The sequence below is a fragment of the Rhineura floridana genome, chromosome 2, assembly GCF_030035675.1.
Source record: "Rhineura floridana isolate rRhiFlo1 chromosome 2, rRhiFlo1.hap2, whole genome shotgun sequence".
In the NCBI taxonomy this organism is placed as follows: Eukaryota; Metazoa; Chordata; class Lepidosauria; order Squamata; family Rhineuridae; genus Rhineura; species Rhineura floridana.
The window spans coordinates 5,758,928-5,784,247 of NC_084481.1; the positions used below are offsets into that span (position 1 = coordinate 5,758,928).

At 43.1% G+C, this 25,320-nt stretch overlaps 1 protein-coding gene across 4 annotated transcripts in view; it reads right to left on the bottom strand.

Annotated features, from left to right (window-relative positions):
- Nucleotides 1-560: 560 nt before the first annotated feature.
- The window catches only part of LANCL1 (LanC like glutathione S-transferase 1), a 48,683-nt gene continuing 23,923 nt past the window's right edge, over nt 561-25,320 (bottom strand). For all 4 annotated transcript variants that reach the window (XM_061607677.1, XM_061607678.1, XM_061607680.1 and 1 more), the window contains 7 exons: nt 12,270-12,477; nt 6,483-6,618; nt 5,455-5,601; nt 4,367-4,549; nt 3,716-3,892; nt 2,359-2,431; nt 561-718 (listed from right to left, as the gene is read on the bottom strand). In XM_061607677.1, coding sequence (XP_061463661.1) covers nt 642-718; nt 2,359-2,431; nt 3,716-3,892; nt 4,367-4,549; nt 5,455-5,601; nt 6,483-6,618; nt 12,270-12,477 — 1,001 coding nt within the window. In that variant the 3' untranslated portion in view covers nt 561-641. The remainder of the gene's footprint in view (nt 719-2,358; nt 2,432-3,715; nt 3,893-4,366; nt 4,550-5,454; nt 5,602-6,482; nt 6,619-12,269; nt 12,478-25,320) is intronic.

Here is a 25,320-nt window from a genome sequence, read left to right on the forward strand (position 1 = left end):
GTGTGTCTGTTGGACCCAAGTTGCCACAGATCTTAAAGCATTTGCTGAAGAAACTGCATTATTAGTTCCTGGATTATAAGTTTATGCACTGGCTGTTGATGAAGCAAGCAGAACCTTTGCTTAGAAAGTAGAATGATGGGACTTTGGTACATTCCTGTCATACCTATAACCTTTGCAACATCCTGGGGGTGAGTCATAAATAAGCATTCTTGCCAGATATAAAGGCTACTGATGAACAATCTGTCCTGTATCTACTAAAAAAAAAAAGAACCAAGACTAACAGGTTCCATATATTTTATCCTTTATATCTTCCAAAAACATTAACCAAGTTTCATTATTATCAGTTAGGGGAAAACTGTTCTTCCCTTAAAATAAGACACATAAAATAGCAACAATTTTAAATACTCCAACAAAATATAGTACATTTGTCTGCTTTAATAGCCAGTTTGACTATAAACTTAAACAATGCTCGGTAATAAAAAGGTTAGTAACCTTCAAAAAAGCAGACCAGACACTGAAAAGAATGTAAAATATTGATAAACTCCATGTTAGCCAAGATATGAGATTATAGCCATTTAATCTGCCTTTTCAAATGATGTGAAGTACAACAAGCTTCATGTCAGTAACTGCTAGAATGGAATTCATAGTTCAAAAGCTGGGAACTTAGCCTTAGTTGGTACCAGCAGGTCAGCAAGAAAATATATTGTTCCAGCCATTCCTGAGGAGACAGAAGACAGACAATAACCATTATTTACAGAATAATGGATGTGGTATTTCCCTAGCTCTATAGCAGAGGGGGGAACCTGTGGCCCTCCGGATGCTGCTGCCCTACAGATCACATCATCCTTGACCACTGGCCATACTTGCTGGGACTTGATATCTAGAGGGCCACAGGTACCATACCCTTGCTCTATAGCAGCACGTATGAAGGACCCTGCAGAACCTGTGGTCTTTCTCTCTACATAGCAGCAGCCAGCTAGTCCATAGTAAAGTCTTTAGAGGCTTGTTTGGATCCTGGAGAATTAGCTGCCTAATTTGAAGCGTATGACTAAGAATTTTTTGTTCCAGCAGGTAGTGATTGGTTTTATGATTTTACTGTTTCATTTTATGCATGCCTTGTTTACATGTACACTGCTTAGAACTGTGAATGATTAAATGGTATACAAGTCTCTTAAATAAAATAAATAAAATTAATTGTTGTGAAAACCAAAGTGAATGGCAGTCTAAGTGGGGCAGAAGCACAGGCAATTCCAAATAAGAGTAGCACGGATGGGTGGGACAAGGCAGTCTAGCTGCAAATGTAGCCTAGTTATGGTCAGAATTTCTGTGGCTAGAGGCAGCAGGCTATTTAGACAGAACTCTGTAATGAAAGCTCGTGTGGCACAGGAGCCAAGAAACAGAATTGTGAAACATGAAGTCCCTGGTCTAAACTTTCACTTCTTTCATGAACTGACTAGGTAGCCTTCAGGAAAGTCACTCTCACTCAGCATCCCCATCTACAATATTGGAATTATTTGGGATGCCACTGATCTTGCAGAATTGTTATACAGATGACTGAGAAAGTACGTGCAGCATTACTTTCCTGCTCGTGGTTGCATCGGTAGGAACAGCTTGGGGCAGGGGGGAAATTACATGAGACAGGGCCTTCTTAATGGTAGCACTCCGGTTATGAAATTCCTTGCTGGCTATGTATGTCACTTTTGCTGGCAGCCTTTAGGCATCTGCTAAAGACATTTGTTTGCCTGGACTTTGGGGAGATAATTGACCTGGGGACCTAGCAGTTGCTATTATAGTTTTGAGTTAGGCGCTGTTGACTGTAGGGAGATTATTGGCTTTAACGTGATTTTTTTTAAAAAACTGACTGTATTTTAATGATGCTGTATGATGCTCTGGGCTCCCATTTGGGAGGAAGGGCAGCACAGAATATAATGCTTAGTTATCATCATTGTTAATATAATCCAAGGACATGAAAGGACAGTCCCAATGTTGTATAGACACTATAAGATAGCCAGGAGTTAAGGACAAGTGACAGATCTGGCTTCCCTTGCCTGCTTCAGCTCTGCACGAGAAAGAGCCAAGCACGCAGCTGAGCTACTGATAGCTTCAGCCTAAAGCACTGGAGGAAAGGAAGCCAGGCCTACCATAACCAAAGGTGACAAAATTACTTTCTTTACAGTGTTTTGCTAGAAGTATTATCTTCAAGTTAATATGATCAACTGATCTGATCAGGCCCCACATGTGCTTATTTTTGACCATGTGTGTCTAGTGAGCAGATGCAGAACGCTTGGCTGGGAGAACTGTGAAGCTGATACATTCACAATTGAAAAGTATTACAGAGAAAAGCAAAAGAGTGATTACCTTCAAAGAGAGAAAATGGAGTATCCGGTGTCCGACACCCGTGTTGCCCGTAACTCAAACACCATTCTGCAAACTAACAAAGGGGAAAACAGTTAAAACTAAGGGCACATTCCTGCATTAACGATCTCCTGGTTGAGGGACTACAGAATAATGCCTCAGATATGCCAGCAGGCACTAAAAGGTAAAGGTGTCCCTGCACTTGTAGTGCGAGTCGTTTCCGACTCTTAGGGTGACGTCTTGCGACGTTTACTAGGCAGACCGTCTATATGGGGTGGGATTGCCAGTTCCTTCCCCGGCCTTTCTTTACCCCCCAGCATACGCCGGGTACTCATTTTACCGACCACAATTTCCCCCACAATTCTTACAACACATTAAGCATCATAATCAGATTATGACAGTTTCAAAAAAACCAGGTAATCCAGTTAAAATTGCTATGACCTATGTTTGTTGTTGTTATGTGCCTTCAAGTCGACTACGATGTATGGCGACCCTATGAATCAGCGACCTCCAAGAGCATCTGTTATGAACCACCCTGTTCAGATCTTGTAAGTTCAAGTCTGTGGCTTCCTTTATGGGATCAATCCATCTCTTGTATGGCCTTCCTCTTTTTCTACTCCCTTCTGTTTTTCCCAGCATTATTGTCTTTTCTAGTGAATCACGTCTTCTCATGATGTATCCAGAGTATGATAACCTCAATTTCATCATTTTAGCTTCCAGTGACAGTTCTGGTTTAATTTGTTATTTGTCTTTTTCGCAGTCCATGATATGCGCAAAGCTCTCCTCCAACACCACATTTCAAATGAGTTGATTTTTCCCTATGTTTGACCTCTGTGCCTTCAATGTAGGGATTTTGCAACATGCAAGTGGCCAACTTTCCAAATGTTAGCACGGTTTATGTCTTCCTAAGTTTGGGGAAAACCCTAAAGCAGAGGTAGGCAACTCAGAGCTCGTGATCCAGGGGCAACATGCAATCTTTCTTTTTGGAAGCTTATGAACTCTTTTTTAAAAAAGGCAGCCCTCCCCCCATGATGCCCAATGTTAGCCATAGTAAAGGTAGACTCAATGACATCAATTGACTTATATTCATTTATTTAATGTGCCTATTCCGAGTATGACAAATGTTGAATATCATCCCTGCTCCCCAACTTGCTAGCCTTTGAAGGCAGATCCAATGATTCTGTCATGTGCAAGAATCAACATTCAGTTAGTGGATATGGCTTAGTTTCATCTGACAAGATATTAATACGCACTTTTCTTGATCCAAAAATTGTTTTTGAGGACTTATGAGGTATGCCTGGAAAACACCCCCGTTCTCCTGCTCTTTCGTGTGTGTGTGTGCGTACATGCTTCTGCTTACCTTGCAGGCTCTGTAGAGATATTTCATCTCTTGAGTGAGGTTGTAGAGAGCCAGGAAGGCATATGCATTGCCAGCTGTACCATGACACAGCCCGTAACCTTTCTTCAGCAACCCCCACTGCCAAATCACTTCAGCACACTGCAAGGCATCACTGAGGTACTTCTGCTCCCCAAACACCTGTAAAGATAAGAAGCATTTCACCCCTGCTGAATTAACGGCAACTCCCTGCATCATCTTGCTAGTTTGGGACAGGGAGGTCTCAGGCATGCTTTTGCTAATGAGCTCTTTTATCAAGGAGTGGCCTCTCGCTCTTGCTCACTTGGCAAAGTCATTGTGTTCTTGTGCATTTACCTTCAAAGACTTCTGGAGTGATAAATGGAAGGAGCACTGCCATTATTTAAGTCACAACTGGCTGTCACCATTAGTCAACTGCCACCGAACAGGACACATGGCCAACCCTGAGCAATAAGAACATCCCACATTCAGGATGCATGACGCGGACATCTTCAAGAATCATTTGTAAAAGTCTAATTTCCATTTTAGTTGGGTTATTATATTGAAATATTATAATCTCCTTGTAGGGAGGGATGAAAGCTTGCTAGGCTTCTGTACTGTTACTGCCCGTCTTGCTTCAGGAAAGCCCCTGCTTACCTTATAGGCCTGTAGAAGCATGTAGATAATGCCAGGTGCACCATGACACCAATGAACCAGCAAGTCTCTATTGTCTTCAATGCATGGGGGGTAATTGCCGGATGGGAACTTCAGCTGGCAAACGTAATCCACACTTGGCTTGACCACATTATGCAGCTTTGCTTGACTCACACCAAGGCCAGGCTGAGAGATACAGACAAGCACTATATTAAATTGAGGATAAAGTACTGCTTCAGTCAGAAAGATGCTACTTGGGAGCTTCCCCCAGCTTCTTCAGCCTCATGCATGGAAAGAAATGTTATACAACACAGATGTTGAAGTGAAGCTGGGAGTTCACCCTCCTTGAAGTTGCTTGTTCCAGCTTTGTTACTGGAGGGATCGATTGCCTCTTCTGCATCTTTTGCTTTTTAACCAACTTCAGAGTGCTATATTTACTTCTGGTAGCTGCCTGATTAGACCAAACCAACTGCAGATTATTCAAAATACTGATGCAAGGTTGCTAAATGGGACCAGACATTGCAATCATTTTATGTTTCACCAACTGCAGTGAGTCCTCGCCTGTTCCTGTGCTAGATTTTACTATTAAAGCTCTTCATTGCCTAATAGGACCAGAGTATCTGAAGGGTCACCTGCCCTAACATCTACATGCCAAGACACGAAGATCTTCATTAACGGCTCTTCTCCAGATGACCCTGTCACCAGAGCTGCAGCAGGCAGTTACAGTGAAAAGGTCTTCTCCACCAGTTGTGGAATGCTATCCCCAAAGATGCTCATCTGGTGCCTACACTGTCTTTTTGGCACCAGATGACGACCGCTTAATTTTTCCCAAGCATTTTAATCAAAATGGTTTTTAGCTCCATGAGATTCTTATGTTGCTCTTTTTAGATTCTGGTGGCTTTATTGTAAACAGGTTTTAAATGTTATTTACTTTTGGTTTAGAACTATAAACCATCCTTGGAACAGCACAGAATTCCTATAAAAATAAATATTTTCAATATTCAGATTTTTACACAACCATATCATTCATGATGTCTGGCTTCTGCTAAGAGATAGACATACAATCTCCTACACTGAAGAATGACTCTCACCTGCATGAGATAATAATAGATCCCTGCTAGGCCATGAGCAGCTCCTACGTAGTATTCCTGGTACCATTCATACATCATTGGGCTCTTAGCTGTGAAATTCCGCCTTTTGGCCAAGTTCTCACCAGACGCCACAACTGCCTCACAGACCTGCAGGGAAAATCAGAAGTAAGGGACCAATGGCAGCTCCACCTAAAAAAAAAAGTGACCAATGGCAAAATTCTGAAGCGCTCATTTCAGAAAAGCAGTAAATTTCAGATTTTCCCCTTTTCTGAAATAGATGCTTCAAAATGGTGAATTTAAAAATAACCAGGGACAGAGTAGAAGCCATATACTTCCAAGTATTTTATACCTAAGAGATATGCAAGCTGTTTTGATCTACAGAATATTTTTCAAAGATGCATGGCTAAAAATCTGCAACATGGGGGCACCATTAGAAATAGTGATAAATGGGGGGGGAATTATGTTGTAGAAAAATATACAGACTATGGTTCAGTGGTAGAGCACAGGTTTTGTACACAACAGGTCTGAGTGTCAATATGACGCATCTCCAGGTACAGTCTCTGTCTGAAACCCAAGAGAACCAATGCCAGTCAGTGCAGACAATACTTGAGCATGATGGCCTGACTCAGTATAAAGCAACTTCCCATCTTCATAATCAGACTTATCTTGCAGAATGGTACTTTTTCCACCCATGGATGTAGTACAGAATGCTGTGTATTTTCCTCATAGGTTTGAAGGATAAGATTGTTTAGTGCATTACATAAAGCGAGTCTAAACAATCAACTCTGTATGGGAGATTAGCATTAGAATTTCCAAATTATAGATGAGTAATGATGAGACACAGGACCCCAAGGTTGTCTAGTGAGTTCATGGCAGAGGCGGATTTGAACCAGGGACTTCCTGGCTCACAGCTAGCACATTCTTCTGTTTTCACATGTGGTGTCAATGGCATACACTGTAGGAAACTACGAGGCACATAGGATGGATACTGTGATAGCTTAGGGAGCAAGAAGAAGTGGACACAGTACCTGTTGGATATGGTTTTGAGGGATCTTTTCCTCTCCAAATTGCTTGTTCACGAATAGCAAAGCATATAAGTACCCCATACGTCCATAAAGCATCTCATCAGGAACTCGAGGATCAAGTTTGGGCAGATGCAGCAAGCTTGAAAGATAAATATTCAGATGAGACTTACCCATCGAAATCTAACGGTAATCATACATACACACAGTACACATATTCAGTGATATGCAAAGTTTTCAATTTGTCCGGGCTATTCTAAACAAAAAAGTTTATATTACCCCCCTCCTTGGGTGTAAATCCAGGCTTACGTTGGTGCTATTGCACGGTCACTTCTCTCCAAATCACAAGCAAGTAAAAACTAGAATAAAGATGTAAGGGCTATTTTCAGCTTCCCACTCCCACCTCTCTACAAGACAATCAGGATTTTTTTTGGGGGGGGGAGGAGAGCTTTGCTGCCATTTAGCATTTTGAACTAGGAGACTACGAGATCAATCCCAGTAACAGCTACTCAGTAAAGGAACAGTGAGCCACCAAACGATTAAGAACAGAAACCAAACTTCTAAAGAAGGTTCATTTAAAAGTTTGTAAACCACTTTGAGATTTTTAATGAAAAATGGTCTAGAAATTTTGTAAAATAAAATGGAATGGACACAGACTTATCACCAAGCAACTTCACATAAAACATTCCATACGTGCCTGTCACATTGATACAGATTCATTCAACACAGAAATCACTACAGCAATAAATATGCTGGTGGGAATTTTTTTCAGACACCAGCACTGACATCTCTCATGTGTTTCTCTACGTTTTTTTCATAAATTAATTAAAATAATTAATTAAAATAATGATCAAAAGGCCTTTATAAGTAACACTGGTAAATGCTTTGTTCAAATACGTAAAACAGAGGCATCTGAAGAGAAATTGAACAGTTATTTAACAACTTGCATACAAATGACTCTCAGCAAACTATTTAGGGTGTATTAATGACAAATATTGGGCCAAAATAAAATCACCATCAAGTTAATCCAAGTGTAACAATCCAAATAATCGCCATTCCTCCGACAAGATGATTGAGTTGGAACTCTGGAACCTCGTAAGCAAGCACCAAAGCCCACAGGGGTCCCAGGGAGCTCTAGAGAATTCCTCTACCACTTTCAGATGATTACTACCTAGTAAGACTGGGGACACTCTGCAGCATGAACTGTGATTGACAATTTTCAACTCTGCAGCTCTGTAGGTCAATCATTCAAGATGCAAATGAATCCTCACAGTATTTGCTTCTCACTGTTGTTCACAAATGTATTGGGTGACTTTCCCTGTCAAACTGTAAAGGTGGATGCAAAGAAAATAGGTTCCTCCTCTGTCTTCTTTCCCAGAGACAATAGTCATTGTTTCAAAAATGTCAACGTGGTCCCAGCAATTCATATTTGCTCTTTTCAGAGCTGCATCAGCAAATTCAAGAGAAACCTGGAATGGAACCGTAGTCCAAAAGGGACACAGAGCAAAGCCAAAGCTGGACAAAAGGCATATGGAGAACATTTATCCTTGGACAATTAACATCATTCAATATTTTAATAAAGCAGGATAAATAGCTTTGCTTGGAGCATTACACAGAAGTAAAGCACTACAATTACAATATTTGGGATCATATTTAAAGACTATTATTTCCAGATAGGCAAGTAGTATTCTGTATCTCTTGGTACTCAGGAAAAGAGAGCGACAAGGAAAGATTTAAATTTTTAGTTTTTGTAAACTGCTTAGAGGTTTATTACAATCAAGCAGTATATAAATTTTGATTTAAAAAAAAGGGTTAGGGCAGCCTTTCCCAACTAGCGGGCCACCAGATGTTGTTGGACCACAATTCCCATCTTTCCTGACCATTGGCAATGCTGGCTGAGGCTGATGGGAGTTGTGGTCGAACAACATCTGGTGGCCCACTAGTTGGGAAAGGCTGGGTTAGGGGATAGGAAGTGTGGTCATAAAGGGAAGGGTCTGTCCACTTGCTTTGCAACATTACATCAAACATAATCGAACACTCAAAAATTTCCCAGCTCTAGTTACTACTGCAAAGATCCTCCGTGGCACAGAGAGGTAAGCGGCGGTAACGCAGCCAAAGCTCTGCTCACGGCCGGAGTCCGATTCCAACGGAAGGAGAAAGTTGAATTTCCGGTAAAAGGGGTCGAGGTCCACTCAGCCTTCCGTCCATCCGTGGTCAGTAAAATGAGTACCCGGCATATGCTGGGGGGTAAAGAAAGGCCGGGGAAGGAACTGGCAATCCCACTCCATATATACGGTCTGCCTAGTAAACGTCGCAAGACGTCACCCTAAGAGTCGGAAACAACTCGCACTATAAGTGCGGAGACACCTTTACCTTTACCTTTTAGTTACTACTGCACTACTTCTTGTTGTTTTTACTCTAACAACATAGGTAAGAAGACCCCTGTTGGATCAGACCAACAGTTCATCTGGTCTGACATTTGCTTTCCACAGTGATCAGCTAACTGGTTCTAGGAAGTCTATAGGGCATGAAGGAAATAGATTTCCCCTGCAATCACCATTCTTTGTTCCCCCAGCTAGTGATCAGAGGAAAATCTCACCTGGCTGCAGCAGCACAAGAGGTGGGAAAAAGTGAGCCCCCCTTCATCAGCTTGACTGGACCAACTGCCTTTTAAAATTAAAAATGCTGATGAACCTGCCCAGGTTATGGATGAGAACCATTATCGTACCATGATGCGTAAACCTGTGTCAGGCTATATCCCATCACACCACATAAATGATTTTTTCAAAAAGGCGTATCAGGAAGTTTCGCACTCTTTTTCGGACACAGTTGTTTTCTATGTACACTGAGTTTTTTGCCTAGAGGAACATTCACTCATGTGAGCCCCCACGTGCAACCTGAAGTGGTACAGTGCACACGTACGTTTACTACTTCAGTAAGAACAAGGCCTCTTTGTGGAAAGTTGCTGCTCTGGGGAAGGAGGGGAATGTTATATTCTTCTGTGTATCTGAAATCCCAGGTTGGGGAAGACTGGTATAAATTTTAGTTCTAGTCACAGTCACTTGAAAAGGAAATAGAATTGAGATCGACATGAAGAAGAGAAACAAATTACCAGGAGGGTAAAATGGAGAAATGTCCCTATGGAAAAAGCATTTAAAAAACAAACGGAATTCTTCATTTTACAAAATAAGTAACGAGAAAAAAATACTTTATGCTAAGGGCTGTTTTTGATCTCAAGGCCTCAATCTTAATCACTGTACTGATTATGCCATTTTTCACCAATTAGATGTGCATTACTTGTTTGCCAATTAAATGCAAATCATTCTGATGTATATTAAAAATATATAGTTATGGATTTTGAGACAGAAGACAACAGCTACACTGATAAAAAGTCAAATTTGAAGCAGCCTTCATCCTGGATATAAGTAAAACTAAGCAAAATGCACACAAACAAACAGAGTCTTCTTCAGGTAGATCTTCTGGAAATGTTTTTCACCAAAAGACAGGCTTCCTAATTGACTGCTCAGTAGGGTCCAAGTGGTCAAATCATAAAGAGAAACAGCCAATGAAGGAAACATGACTTGCTCATTGCTTCCAACATGCCTCTTTTTGTAGCATTTCAATACATTTCAGGAAAAAAATGAAACTCCACAGAGATTAATATAAAATATTAGGCCTAGGCCACAAAACGAAGAGACAAAAAAATATAAAGCGACAAATGCTCACTTGGATTGCATCTAACAGAAGGATTATGTTCAAGGAGTAAGAAATATTTCATAACACTGCAATTGGCAGTGTTTCATAGCTCAGTTGGCGCACTTGTCCAATTTTAAAGTCATACCCATACCAGTGAGTATTCAGAGACATGATGAAGAAATGTGTCAAAATCATATATGGGGAAAGCATACAGGAAGTTGGAATGCTTTGATTAGAGAATAGAGAATTATAATGGGACATGGTCACTGTTTTCAGATGTATGCTACCACAAAGAGGACCAGTACTCCTGGAGGGTGGGGTGGGTGAGAAGATGGGGATAGTACAAGCGACAACAAATCTATGTTGGATAAAATATGCTTAGGACTGATAGCAAGAAAACATGTCAAAACATGACATATCAAGATGTCCTTACTTTGACGTTTTACATTCCTATTATGGGGCAGCGATATAAATGAAGTAAATAAAAGTAAACAAAGCACATATTTGACAATTGCCAGTTCAGGATGGTTTAGAAAACCCGTCCCTGTGAGGACTCTTATGGTCCCTTCCAAACACTGTGATTCTGTGATCTCAGTGCTGTTACTCTCACAATACCATTAGATGGCAGTGTGGGATTAGACTAAACTTCTACTCTGTAATGCAAGAGAAGTTAATGTGAAAGGAACAAAGGAGCAATTTCCAAAACGAAACAAAGAGTGGGATTGTATTGGTGTGAATATTCTTAAAATGGAGTCACATCAGAATAACAGTATAAAATCTGCAGGATCACAACATGACAAATTGAATATACCTCCAATTTGGGGAGAGGGACAGTAAGTTGGCATGCATATTAAAGATATGTATGCAACAGGGAATATTTAAATGAATGTGATAATACAACAGGAAATATGAATATGAGGAATACATAAAGATGATGTACAATGCACATCATAATGCACTGCCCAAATGGAAACCAGTTTAAAATAGCTTTAGTTACAAAATGAACTTTCTTTATACCCAAATTTATTTATACCCAAAGGATAGGGACCAAAATTCATGAAATATAGCAAGAGTGTAACCCCTAATCATATCAATGGCTTTTATGCAACCCAAATAAAATTAAAGAGCGTTGTACCCCAGCTGTATTTGAGGGACTGTGGCCCAGACATGTAGCAGATGCCAAGGCTCTTATTCTCATGGTTCACCTGGAGTGATGTGCACATTTATATCAGTGAAACAAGGAATCCAAAGAACACAAGAAGCTAACCAGACTACCAAAGAGACAAAGGCAAGGCAGCAAAGCCCAGCTGGGACCAACTGCCATTTACCACCTCCTCTCTCAGAACTGTGTGTCTCAGTACTCACTCCACCCCGTCATAAACAATTATGTCACATCATTTAAGTAGAAGTAGCTGAATATGCATATTTTCCTCTTCTCTCCCCAGCCTTTTTCCCTTTTGTATTGCGTCAGTTAAACTGCATGTCGGTATTTTAAACTGTAAAATGCCCTAAGTGCACTGGCAGAACTGTGGCACATGTGTATTAAATAAATAACATACCTAACCGAATTACACCTAGTACAGAGACGCTTTAGGTTGCAATGCTATACACAACTGATACCCGGTCTGTATTTTTGGCTTTGAGGGAATAAATTCCTGGGAACTTACCAGGACATACTTCAGAGTATGTATGTATGGGATTGCACAGTTGGACCTAGATACGATTCATGGAAAAACAATGCAGTTTTGCTGCTCTTCCCAGATGTTGGAACTAACCATATATTTGGTCAAAAATAGTAATTCAATACGCATTTTACAATTCAATGTATTAACACCCCTTCCCAAATGTAAGGACAATAATCAGTTACATTAGCAACAGAATACATTGGTTTTACTGGGGCTGAAATAATGGGTGCTGCATGCTGAAAGGATACCTCTATTTACATCCTTCCCCGAAACATTATTGTGTTTTCATGAAAATAGTGTTTGAGTAAGCTCTTTTACTGCCTTTCTCCCCAGATATTACAGTTTATCCTAGCTGAGATGGTAAATCCTAGTGTGGAGAAGAACATCAGCTCAAATACCCTTGAGACATTACCGAGCAATGCAATCTTCTGCTTGTTTGTCATTCTTTAGCTTGTGGTATACCACTGCAGCCACTGCCAGAGGTCCAGCATCCCCACACAAGAAGGTGATGGATCGCTTTGTCAGGCAACTAAGGCTCTTCTTCACATATTCCTGAGCCATCTGAAGGAAAGAGGGGTCTCCATATACATCATACAGGTGCAAGTACAGCAGTGCAACACCTGCAAAGAGATTACAGAAGTTAACCCAAATTAACTCTGCCGTTGCACAACATTTTAACATGTATTCCAGCAATTACATTCCAGTGTAGGTCAGAAACATAGTGACTGCTGATGTTCAGGAGGGCATGCTGACTATTGTCGAATTATCAGGCAAGTGTCTGAAAATATTAGGTGAATGTCAACATTCTCCAGGGCAACTGTAAACATTTTTCTGATGTCTTTTAAAAAACAAAATGGGAGAAAGATATGTATTTTGGATAATTCCTTGGTGAAACTGCTAGCAGTTACTGCATTTCTGACTTTCATTGGACATACAATTCTTGTGGAAACTTTGACAATTTCGGAGGTTCAGAGCATTACTTAGGAACAACCAAGGGCTTCCCTTTACTTTGAAATTCAGTCTCCTGTGCCATCAGCACACCCCAGTTTTGAAACTCCCCTCAATTTAAAGCTGCAGCTTCGGCCATCAACCCACTGGGTTTCCTTGGTCAAGCCTCCTGCAAAATGGGAAAACACCATTACCTAGCTCACAAGATTGTGGCAAGGATAAATAAGTCCAGGGCTATGAACTCCATGAACTCACTATGGTCTGGCTTACTAAACCACATCTTAGTGTTGTGTGTAAACTCTACCCAGCAGTTTAACTATTTGTTTACTGCCAACAATTCATGATCCGGTCATAGTTTGATGGTTTGATTACACACCTGAGATGTTCACTAAAAAGGCAAGAGAAGCTGGAAAACAAATTAAATTGTGGAGAAACGAGCAATGGCTTAGCATTCTTCGTTAACCAGACAAGCCACTCTTTCAGCCTCAAATTTGCAATATGAGAAGAGTATTATACAGCCATGAGAGTGGCTGTATACTACAGTCAGTATGGATTTTTCGCGTTCCACCATGTTAAATGAAAATACCCCCCCACACATACATTTCTGGTGCTTTCTATAGTCCCAATTCAAAACAGAAACTTACAAGTCTTATACTGTTGGATTCAGAATTGCTTGCTCTACAACTCTGAAAGTTTTCTTGGTGATACACAACCCCCCCCCCCGGAGAATTCACAGGTTAAAGTGAAAAACGGGAGAGAGAAAAACAAGAAGCCGTTTGGACTTTTTTCTTGAGAAGTTCTCAGAATCTGTTGTCGTCCATTAAAACTCAGAGATGACTGTAAGGTATCTCTAATCAAATCCCAGAGCTTGCCCCAAACACAGACCTTCATCTTTAGTAGGTTTAAAGAAAAAAAACGGCATGGTTTGTTTTTAATTAACAGATTAAAAAATGCATTACCGTGGATTATAATGTCACGCAGGCGCATTAGAAACCAGGAGTTCTTTCATTTCACCCCCTCCCCCTCCCCTTCCCCTTCCAGTTACTTGGAGGAAGCAGAAGTCTTCTGCTCCTGTGATTGGTGGGCAACAGACATGTGACTCACACTGGCCTTCTGGTCAGCATTGCTCTTCCCTCATGCTCTGTGTGAGGAAGCACGAGGGAGGAAATGGAGAGCCAGACAGTCGGGGGGAGGGAGAGAGAGGGGGGGAGGGAGAGAGAGGGGGGGGAGGGAGAGAGGGGGGGGGAGGGAGAGGGGGGGAGGGAGAGAGGGGGAGGGAGAGAGGGGGGGAGGGAGAGAGGGGGGGAGGGAGAGAGGGGGGAGGGAGAGAGGGGGGAGGGAGAGAGGGGGGAGGGAGAGAGGGGGAGGGAGAGAGAGAGGGGGAGGGAGAGAGAGAGGGGGAGGGAGAGAGAGAGGGGGAGGGAGAGAGAGAGGGGGAGGGAGAGAGGGGGGGAGGGAGAGAGGGGGGGAGGGAGAGAGGGGGGAGGGAGAGGGGGGGAGGGAGAGAGGGGGGGAGGGAGAGAGAGGGGAGGGAGAGAGGGGGGAGGGAGAGAGGGGGAGGGAGAGAGGGGGAGGGAGAGAGGGGGAGGGAGAGAGGGGGAGGGAGAGAGAGGGGGGAGGGAGAGAGAGGGGGGAGGGAGAGAGAGGGGGGAGGGAGAGAGAGGGGGGAGGGAGAGAGAGGGGGGAGGGAGAGAGAGGGGGGAGGGAGAGAGAGGGGGGAGGGAGAGAGGGGGGAGGGAGAGAGAGGGGGGAGGGAGAGAGAGGGGGGAGGGAGAGAGAGGGGGGAGGGAGAGAGAGGGGGGAGGGAGAGAGAGGGGGGAGGGAGAGAGAGGGGGGAGGGAGAGAGAGGGGGGAGGGAGAGAGAGGGGGGAGGGAGAGGGGAGAGAGAGGGGAGAGAGAGAGGGGGGGAGAGAGAGAGAGGGGAGAGAGAGAGAGGGAGGAAGGGAGAAGGAGTGAAATGGCCAGTGGAGGGAGAAAACCAGAGGACAAGGATGACGGAGAAGGCAGCAGCAGAATGGACGTGAGTGACGGTGATGTGTGTGTGTGTGTGTGTGTGTTCCCACCCCACTGTCTCCTGCAGCCTGCTCTTTCCGCTGGCTCAATCACCCTGCCACCTCCCACACCCCTATCCTTAAATGGGTTTATAAATGACAAAAGCTCAAATACTTTTTGTCTGCAGTGTGTGTGGCTGTCTGACCTGTGCTCATAACATTATTGTAGTTATTTTGAGATTTGATGCGACTCTTTGTTTTTAACACTTTAATCCTGAACTTAGCTCTTGGTTCTTAACACACTCGCACTCGCATGCACGCATGCACGCACACACTCTCACACTCACACACACACTCACACACACACTCACACACACACTCACACTCTCTCTCTCACTCTCTCTCTCTCTCTCTCTCTCACTCTCTCTCTCTCTCTCTCTCTCTCTCTCTCTCTCACTCTCTCTCTCACTCTCTCTCTCACTCTCTCTCTCACTCTCTCTCTCACTCTCTCTCACACACACACACTCATGAGTATATGCATAGTGCAGCAGTGGGGATGGGTGGATATAGTTTCTGGATAGGTTACAGCAGCCCTGCAAAGTAGCCTAGCGTGGCTTGTACAGATATTGGGGGGGGGCTGAGAGGGAGTTGTGTATGACAACCCTGAAGTGTAGTCCAGTGTTGTTCAGTCTCTTGGTTTTGTGTTTTTTCTTTTTCTTTTTTGAAAAGAACTTTTAAATTGACTGTAGTAGCAGCATTTATTTATTTAATTTATTAAATTTATATCCCAACATTTCTCCAAGAAGGAGCCCAGGGCGGCAATGGGTGGAGGGATCATTGCTTTCCCACTCATGGGAGAAAAATAAGGGCTTCTTGTGTTTGGGTTGATGCTGGTGGTATAAATCCTTAAATGGGCTTATAAATGACAAACGCTCAAATACTTTTTGTTTGAAGTGTGTGTGGCTGTTTGACCTGTGCTCATAACATTGCTGTAGTTATTTTGAGATTTGATGCGACTCTTTGTTTTTAACACTTTAATCTTGAATTTAGCTCTTGGTTGTTTAATCTTAAATCTCAATCACTCACTATGTGAAATTAGTCCTGTGTTGAAGCCCCCATCTGAAATTAGTGCTGTGTTGGCCTCTGCCTCCCACTTTTCTGAAAGCCTTTGCTGTATAGGGAAGAGGCATTTTCCTCTTCATCTTTCACAGAGAACAGAAGATCTTCATCAAACATTTGCAGTTAGTGTAATACCATATTACACTAATGAGGTGGCCAAGTGGTTTTTCTGTTTGTGACCAGTAGTGCAGTAGCAAATTAAAAAGTCAGGTTTAAGAATCTCAGAACACACAGTTGCTTCTTAAGTGTATAATCTGTCACAGTGAGCCCTATGACTGGCATTCAGAGATTAAAGCAGAAGAGGTAGTACCTGCTGATACTTTGCAAAGCAATATAGATTGCAAGATGCACAATGTTTAAAGAAAGGGTCTCAAGCATATTTCTTATGTGTTTATCCTGTAGAGTATAGGAAACATAGGAAGCTGCTTTATACCAAGTCGGAGCATTGGTCCATCTAGCTCAGTACTGACTGACAAGGTTTCAGATAAGGATCTCTCCCAGCCCTAATTGGAGATGCTGGGTATTGAATGTGGGAACTTTTGCATGTTCTCTGCCACTTAATAATGTTGCTTCCTCCCTGCTAAAACAAGATCAGCACAGCACATGTCTTCTTTCTATTCTTTGGGCTGATTGCAGGTGTGGCCACCACTCACCATATGCTCAGAGGCACATGTTACCAAATTCTTCCAAGCTACACAGGAAGTGGATTGGACTGTGAAAGGCCAACCCAAATGGTATTTGCATTTTGACAACTTTGTAGGGCAGTCCAATATCTCAGAGAGGAGTTCAGGCCTCCTGCTCCCCTGGTGCATTCACTATAGCTGCCCAATTTCCCTGCTTTTTAAAGTTTGATAGAAATAGCTGTGGGCTATAGGTACATTCTTAAACAGCAAGGTTTTTTGCCTATTAGTGAATTACTAATCCAATTTATAGGCCTGTTATAAGGATTACAAGGTAACATACAGGAAAGCCTTTGAACACTCTAAAAGCATTTCATAAATGTTAAGTATTATTAGGAACAAAAGCAAGTATGAAAATGTTACATACCTTATAAATTGTAATAGTTAATAAGGGAGCATTTCTAACCCTTTCTAGGCAACAACCCTCTTTTGAACTATGAACCTAACAGTTAAGCTGCTTTTGTTATTTAAACAGAATGCACAATGCAGAAATATAAAAATGGATTCAAGCAGTGCTTGGAGCAATGAGGGTGTATTTCGAAACAATTGCAGGATTGCCTTGCCAATACTGCAGGGCTCCACTAACATCATATTTCTAACATGTCATATGGCAATTATCTCAGAGTTAAACTAGATCTAGATTCAAATCCTAGCTATTGCATGGACTTGGTGACCTTGAGCAAGTTGCCATATTTCAATCTAATCTCCCCAACTAAAAACTGGAATAAAAAACACCCACAAAGCCAATGACAGGATCAAGACTGTCCAGCAGAGAATGTGAATGGCTACTCTAACAACTTATACCTACATTTTTATTGTTGTTGAAATGATATCCAAAATATCCCTCAAAGACAAAAATACAGACTGGGTATCAACAAACAGGGACAGTCCCTGGTAATATGAACAGTTGGAACATGTGTTTTGTGCAACTGAAAAGCCAATAGCGTGACTTTGTTCAAAATGTCTGTCACAGTAGACAGAGCATCCTGCCTAAAAGCCAATCTGAAGACATCACTGAAAGGATGTGTGGTCTGTGGGCATCCTGAATGAATATCACAGGAGCCAGCAGCCTGCATCATTTTCAGAATTCTCATTTTATTCCTTGCAGTGTGCTTTCCACCTCATTAACCATTTTTAAGATGACACAAGTCTCTGTATTTAAGCCTAAATTAATATACCCAATGTTGGCAGATTTCAATGCACTAAAGAAAAAGAAAAAGAAGAGGAGCCTTCAAAATTACTTTCCACTGTACAGAGGATAGTTTTAAATTTAGATCATTTTCTCATTTTACATGGGTAATCTTCAAAGCTTCACACCACAGACAATTCAGTGCTGAATGTATATTAAGGGCAAATTTCCATTTCCTGCTGAAGTTAATAACCTTGCCCGCTCTCTAGACAGTCTGAGTGTTAGTATTTCCAATGAGGGCAGCTCAGAGGTATGCTACCATCAGTCACATCTGTAAAGATGTCTACCTGAATCTATTTTAAGATAGGAAAGCCTTATGCTGGAAGCCAGCCACCTTTCTAGGACTTATTAAAACATACCACAACAGTACTGTGTCCTTAACAGACAGACAGACTTAGCTACTTGCACTGATACTATAAAATTGCCACTGGGAAAGTATCCCCACAGTCAATTTTTTTTCTTGGGCCAGAAACAGCACCGTCATGTATTGTCATTGCCTTTCCTGGCCCTTTAAAGATTGGGAGAGTAAAATATGATAATTCCGCACTTCCTTCCCTAGAAGAACTGGGTATGATTGGGTGTGATTGTGGCTGACCCCTCTGGGCTGTTAAAAGGTTCCTCCAGTAATAATGCTTGGGTGGCCTTTATGTCCTCTATACTTTTAGTGGCTAGTTGCCAGTGAAGATATATGGGCCCACCTAGCAAAAGACAACAACACAGAGGTAACCACAACAGCACCAGGATATCCCAAGTTTGCAAGTTTCATTTTGTACTCTTAGGATTTCACAGCATTTGAAAATGTCATTTTCAGGTAAAGTTTAAAGAAAAAGATATGGGAAATGGACTGGGATGCATGGAAAAATGGTGGATGGAGGGAGAATGGGTACATAGGGACGGGGAAGCCATGGAAAGGATTGGGATTTGTGCTAACTGAGTAAGTTTTGATACTTGACAATTGGAACTCTGCCCTAATTTTCTCTTTTTAGACTCAGTAGCTGAAATCCTTTGACTTTTTCCTTCACAGCCATGAGGACTAGAGGTTTTTGATTTTTAAAAATAAGTGTTTAGACTTTCATGATTCTGCAGATTTTCTGCAGATGATTTTCATGGTGCATAAGTGTCAATTATGGTTGTAGAAAAACCTCATGAATACTGTATTGTCCTCCAAACAAAACCAGACACAAAACATTATGCCCCACCTTCCTTTTTCCTGTCCTTTGCATTTAAACAGGCCAAGCTCTTTTTCAAGTGTTGGCATGGAACATAACATGCAGAAGGAATTGCAACAGATGCTTCCCCATAGTAATTGCTTCACAAAAGTACTACTTGCCAAATGCGACTCCCTCCTTTTTCTGTGCAGTTATTTTATTAAAAATCTTTTAAACTAAACATATACAAACAAGAGGAATGTACAAAATAGCCCAATACAAAACAACAGAACCATAATTGAATATTATGCCAAAAGGAACAGTGCAATGGATACAGATATCCACTTAAATAAGATACCAAACAGATTTTCATTTAAGATGCAAACAGGATTGCCACCTGCAATCTTATTTTGGCAGCAGATGCTGCATAAGAAACAACTTGGTATGTAAATATTTAGGTTGCTTCCCTTAAGCAGATATTTGGTTTGTTGCTTTACTGATAAAAGGTGTTCCATTCCAATACTGGATTCAACGGTCGATTTCTGATTTTCACATACAGTAAAGGAAACAAAATAGTAGACAGTAAGATTGATTTTTATCATAGCTAACTAAAAGCAAGGATCAGACATGGTCTTTTTAAAGCGTCCATTTTGTACCATAGTTGGCATGGTTTTGAACTTCACGTATTGCAAGCATCTATATGAAGGCAAGTTATAAGTGATCTCGTGGGGTGTTTGTGCCCTGTAGTTCAGCCCTTAGGAGAGCCCCTTGTCTCTCTCATTTAGGGGCTAAAAAGAATTGGGAGGGGGAAGAGCAGGGAAAAAGGACAGAAGTAAGGACACAACAACAAACGGGGGGGGGGAGAAGTCAGTTACTCCAACTTCACCTGTCCGCTGGTGAGAGAGTTTCTATTCAGAACTCCCAACAGGCAGAGCCTCACGTGGCATGGTGGAACTACTCTCATGTGACAAGCTTAATGTAGAAGCCAGATTCTTAACAGGTGCAAAAGCATCTACCCCCAACACTCTGCAACAGCACAGCCTCCTGCTGTGCCAGTTAAGGAGCTGAAGGGTTCAGTGGCCAGAAAGCCAAGGCTTTATCACTGGTGATTGCCAACTGATTATGCCAGTTGCTGCCATTCAGCAATAACCCGCCAACTGGATGAGGAAGGAACTCCTCCTTTCCAACATGCGGGACATGCTGGGACCAGGGAGGAATACCTGATTTATGCCTCTGTCAGAGGAGGAGGAATACTCTTCTGCCCAAGGGATGGTAACAGACACTTTATGCTGTGAAGAAAAGGGGAAAGACGCCTGGTGGAGGCTGGCAGCAGCCTAATGACAAAATTAAATCAGAGGGAAACATGCTTCTAAAGCCCACCGTCAGCGTATGCCAAATCATTGCTACCATGCATCAGCCAGTTACCTTGTCGAGAGGAGGAATTGTGAGGAAAAGAGCCACGGCCATTCCTTTCCAGTACCTCTTATGAGCTGCCACACAAGTGTCAACTGATTTCAGATTGCCAGGAGATTATCTACATGAGGAGATACTCAACAAGCCTTTTCCACAAAAGCAATTAAGATGGAATGCTGTTGCCTTGGCCCGATTAATTTCTTCTAACCTGAAACCACGCTGAATAAATTAACAAAATTAGAAACTGGGGTGGGTGGGGGGAGCAGACAAGTCATCTAATAGCAACATATTCCAGTTCCCTGGCTGTGACCCAGAGGAAATCCTTCGGAGGCTCATTCTCAATTCCATTCACGTTTGACAAGCTTGTCAAGTTCGGAACTCACAAGGAGAGAATAAAGGACAAGCAGCACTGAGGCACTGTTCTGCCTAACACAAATGGGTTGAGGTTGCACTCTGCCTCTCTAGTGGCAAAGCAGCTTCCCCCACCCCCAATACAATCGATGCCTACAGAGTTTACCAACCAACTTATTTATGTTCTGCAGTAAAACTTCCCACCTCCACCCCAATTTCATATTCAGGCCACATTGGTTCACCATGATAATCTTATTTTATTGTGACTGATCACTCCTACTTTATCCTTCCTCTGGAAAGAGCGGGAGTAACAAACCAGGAAGCTGCAATTAAGCTCCGCTTCATATGATTGTGGTTTGTTTTCCCCCTAATAAGTTAGGGTTGCTAGCCAGGTGTCTCACGGATCTTGGCTTATTACAAAGCACCATCCTGGATTCATACATCACAGAATCTGATGGTGGCTTCTTCTTTGCTTCTCCTGCTCATATACCAGGGAGAAGCAATGCGGGAGTGATCAGGCAGCATGTCCCAGCACTAAACCCCAATTAGACAGAACCCTGACTTATTGCAACATGCAAATAGAGCCTATAGTGATAAAGAAACTCACATTATGCCTTCAGACAATCCACACATTTTGTTTGTAGCAACATATTTAATTCATTTTATGCTGCAATTTTTTTTCTTTTGACCAGTCCAGTTAATTGATTAAAAAACCTTTTGAGCGATTAAAAAAAGAAAATGCCCAACCTAATATTTTGGGCAGATGACTAAGGTTCTTAAAAATAATTTTAATGCATATATTTACGAATAGTTTTTTCTCCAGAACTATAGCTTTATTTATAACTAACTGCCTTTTACCCGGTGTTGCCTGGGAATTTTAAGAAACCAAAACCCAACACAGTTTTGAAAGGTTCAGTCCACCATCTTGATTCAAGATGGCATCCAATTGTATCCAAACATAGATGAAAACCTTCTCCTTGATCTCAGGAACCATCACACAAAATGTGGGTATGTTATCTTAATAATAATAATAATAATAATAATAATAATAATAAAATTTTATTTCTAGGCCGCCTATCTGGCCGAATTAACGGCCACTCTAGGCGGCGTACATAGACTAAAATATAACATAGAGTAAAATATAACATATAATACTAAACAAACCCCCAGTAGTCTATAGACATCCCAAGCAGCAGGTTCACGCACACATACACACACACGGTCTCTGGCCCCTTCAACAGTTGCTGCTTTTGTAGCTGGAGAGAGACAGGGCCCCGCTCTTCCAGGCCAGGTGGAAATCAGCCAGAAATGCAGGGAGCAGGTCTTGCAGAAACTCACACAGGTAGATGGTCTCTGGCCCCTTCAGCAGTTGCTGCTTTTGTAGCTGGAGAGAGACAGGGCCCCACCCCTCCAGGCCAGGTGGAAATCAGCCAGAAATGCAGGGAGCAGGTCTTACAGAAACTCACACAGGTAGATGGTCTCTGGCCCCTTCAGCAGTTGCTGCTTTTGTAGCTGGAGAGAGACAGGGCCCCACCCTTCCAGGCCAGGTGGAAATCAGCCAGAAATGCAGGGAGCAGGTCTTGCAGAAACTCACACAGGTAGATGGTCTCTGGCCCCTTCAGCAGTTGATGCTTTTGTAGCTGGAGAGAGACAGGGCCCCGCCCTTCCAGGCCAGGTGGAAATCAGCCAGAAATGCAGGGAGCAGGTCTTGCAGAAACTCACACAGGTAGATGGTCTCTGGCCCCTTCAGCAGTTGCTGCTTTTGTAGCTGGAGAGAGACAGGGCCCCGCCCTTCCAGGCCAGATGGAAATCAGCCAGAAATGCAGGGAGCAGGTCTTGCAGAAACTCACACAGGTAGATGGTCTCTGGCCCCTTCAGCAGTTGCTGCTTTTGTAGCTGGAGAGAGACAGGGCCCCGCCCTTCCAGGCCAGGTGGAAATCAGCCAGAAATGCAGGGAGCAGGTCTTGCAGAAACTCACACAGGTAGATGGTCTCTGGCCCCTTCAGCAGTTGCTGCTTTTGTAGCTGGAGAGAGACAGGGCCCCGCCCTTCCAGGCCAGGTGGAAATCAGCCAGAAATGCAGGGAGCAGGTCTTGCAGAAACTCACACAGGTAGATGGTCTCTGGCCCCTTCAGCAGTTGCTGCTTTTGTAGCTGGAGAGAGACAGGGCCCCACCCTTCCGGGCCAGGTGGAAATTAGCCAGAAATGCAGGGAGCAGGTCTTGCAGAAACTCACACAGGTAGATGGTCTCTGGCCCCTTCAGCAGTTGCTGCTTTTGTAGCTGGAGAGAGACAGGGCCCCACCCTTCCAGGCCAGGTGGAAATCAGCCAGAAATGCAGGGAGCAGGTCTTGCAGAAACTCACACAGGTAGATGGTCTCTGGCCCCTTCAGCAGTTGCTGCTTTTGTAGCTGGAGAGAGACAGGGCCCCGCCCTTCCAGGCCAGGTGGAAATCAGCCAGAAATGCAGGGAGCAGGTCTTGCAGAAACTCACACAGGTAGATGGTCTCTGGCCCCTTCAGCAGTTGCTGCTTTTGTAGCTGGAGAGAGACAGGGCCCCGCCCTTCCAGGCCAGGTGGAAATCAGCCAGAAATGCAGGGAGCAGGTCTTGCAGAAACTCACACAGGTAGATGGTCTCTGGCCCCTTCAGCAGTTGCTGCTTTTGTAGCTGGAGAGAGACAGGGCCCCACCCTTCCAGGCCAGGTGGAAATTAGCCAGAAATGCAGGGAGCAGGTCTTGCAGAAACTCACACAGGTAGATGGTCTCTGGCCCCTTCAGCAGTTGCTGCTTTTGTAGCTGGAGAGAGACAGGGCCCCGCCCTTCCAGGCCAGGTGGAAATCAGCCAGAAATGCAGGGAGCAGGTCTTGCAGAAACTCACACAGGTAGATGGTCTCTGGCCCCTTCAGCAGTTGCTGCTTTTGTAGCTGGAGAGAGACAGGGCGCCGCCCTTCCAGGCCAGGTGGAAATCAGCCAGAAATGCAGGGAGCAGGTCTTGCAGAAACTCACACAGGTAGATGGTCTCTGGCCCCTTCAGCAGTTGCTGCTTTTGTAGCTGGAGAGAGACAGGGCCCCGCCCTTCCAGGCCAGGTGGAAATCAGCCAGAAATGCAGGGAGCAGGTCTTGCAGAAACTCACACAGGTAGATGGTCTCTGGCCCCTTCAGCAGTTGCTGCTTTTGTAGCTGGAGAGAGACAGGGCCCCGCCCTTCCAGGCCAGGTGGAAATCAGCCAGAAATGCAGGGAGCAGGTCTTACAGAAACTCACACAGGTAGAAATGTCTGAGTATATAGACAACAAACAACTTTCCAAAATAGATAGTAGATGCAATTTAATTTGTTTATTGACCAAGTTTTCTTTAACTGAACAATAGCCCTAATTCCTATGCTTTATTAGCACCTTGATATGAGTGCCAAATTTGGAACTTTCTTGCTGCTAGGTCAAACCAAGACACTGGCCTGATTCACACATAATCCTAAGCCATGGCTTATTATGGTTTGTTGTTAAACTATGTTTGTTAAACTATGGGCTAGTGTTATGTGCAAACCCTGCTCAAGAGCTCAAATGTGGTTTGTTTACTGGCAACAGAAGCCACAGTTTATTGGCTTAAAAACATTTGCCTCTTGACTATGGCTTGACATTATGTACCAACCCAGCACCCTTCCTTAACTATGGTTTGTTTGGCACCCTACCCAAGATGCTCATCAGGCAACAAAGGCACAAAGCAACCACAAACCATACTTTGGAGAAACAAGTCATGGTTTGTCTGATCAGCTGTGAGACGGCTCGTGTTTAACATGTGGTTTGTTAAACCACAACTTAAATGTTATGTACAAGCCAATCAACTGACTTCTCAAGCAGCTGGACTGTTCAATCCAAGGGAGTGCTGTTGCACTCCGGTCCTGCAAGCAGGCTTCCCATAGGCATTTGGTTGGTCACTACAAGAACAGGATGCAGGACAAGATGGCTCACTAGCCTAATCCTGCAGGCTCTTCTTATGTTCTTAGATGTGCACCAGAATTCTTTGTAGTATTCTAGAGGATGATGGAGTAAACGCTCATCTCACATGGCTGTCGTGGATTCAAGAACCATACCTTAACATTCTCTGCAACATGAAAAGCTAATGTTGTACCCTCTGGAGATAGTTAAAGCCCACTCTTCACTGAATGGTTTCCAGCACAGATTACAAAAATGTCATAATTAAAACAAGTACAAATTACATTAGAATCATAAAATAAAATCACAAAACTAATCAATGACAAAGAAAACTGCAGCACAGAACAGCAACCCAATAATAACTGGAGGCACCAGGTTGGCTTTCCCTGTTGCAGAGAACACTTCATGATTCTGCATCACTACAAGTCAACCCAGGGCACCATTCTTTGGACTGCACGCATTACTGCTCAAAAGTATTGTTTCCTCCCACCCACCCTGAAACCACTTCCGTAATCAGTAGAATTAAGACCAGCCCTGCTTTTGGGCAGCAAGTATCTGATGCTCATGGTGAGCTACCCCTCATTATTGTCCAATTTGATAGGCAGAGGTTCTCCGAGCCCCCTGGCAGAGTTTTTCCTATCATTTAACTGGAACCAAGATCCTTTAACTGAAAATGCCATTAACTGAACATGGGGAG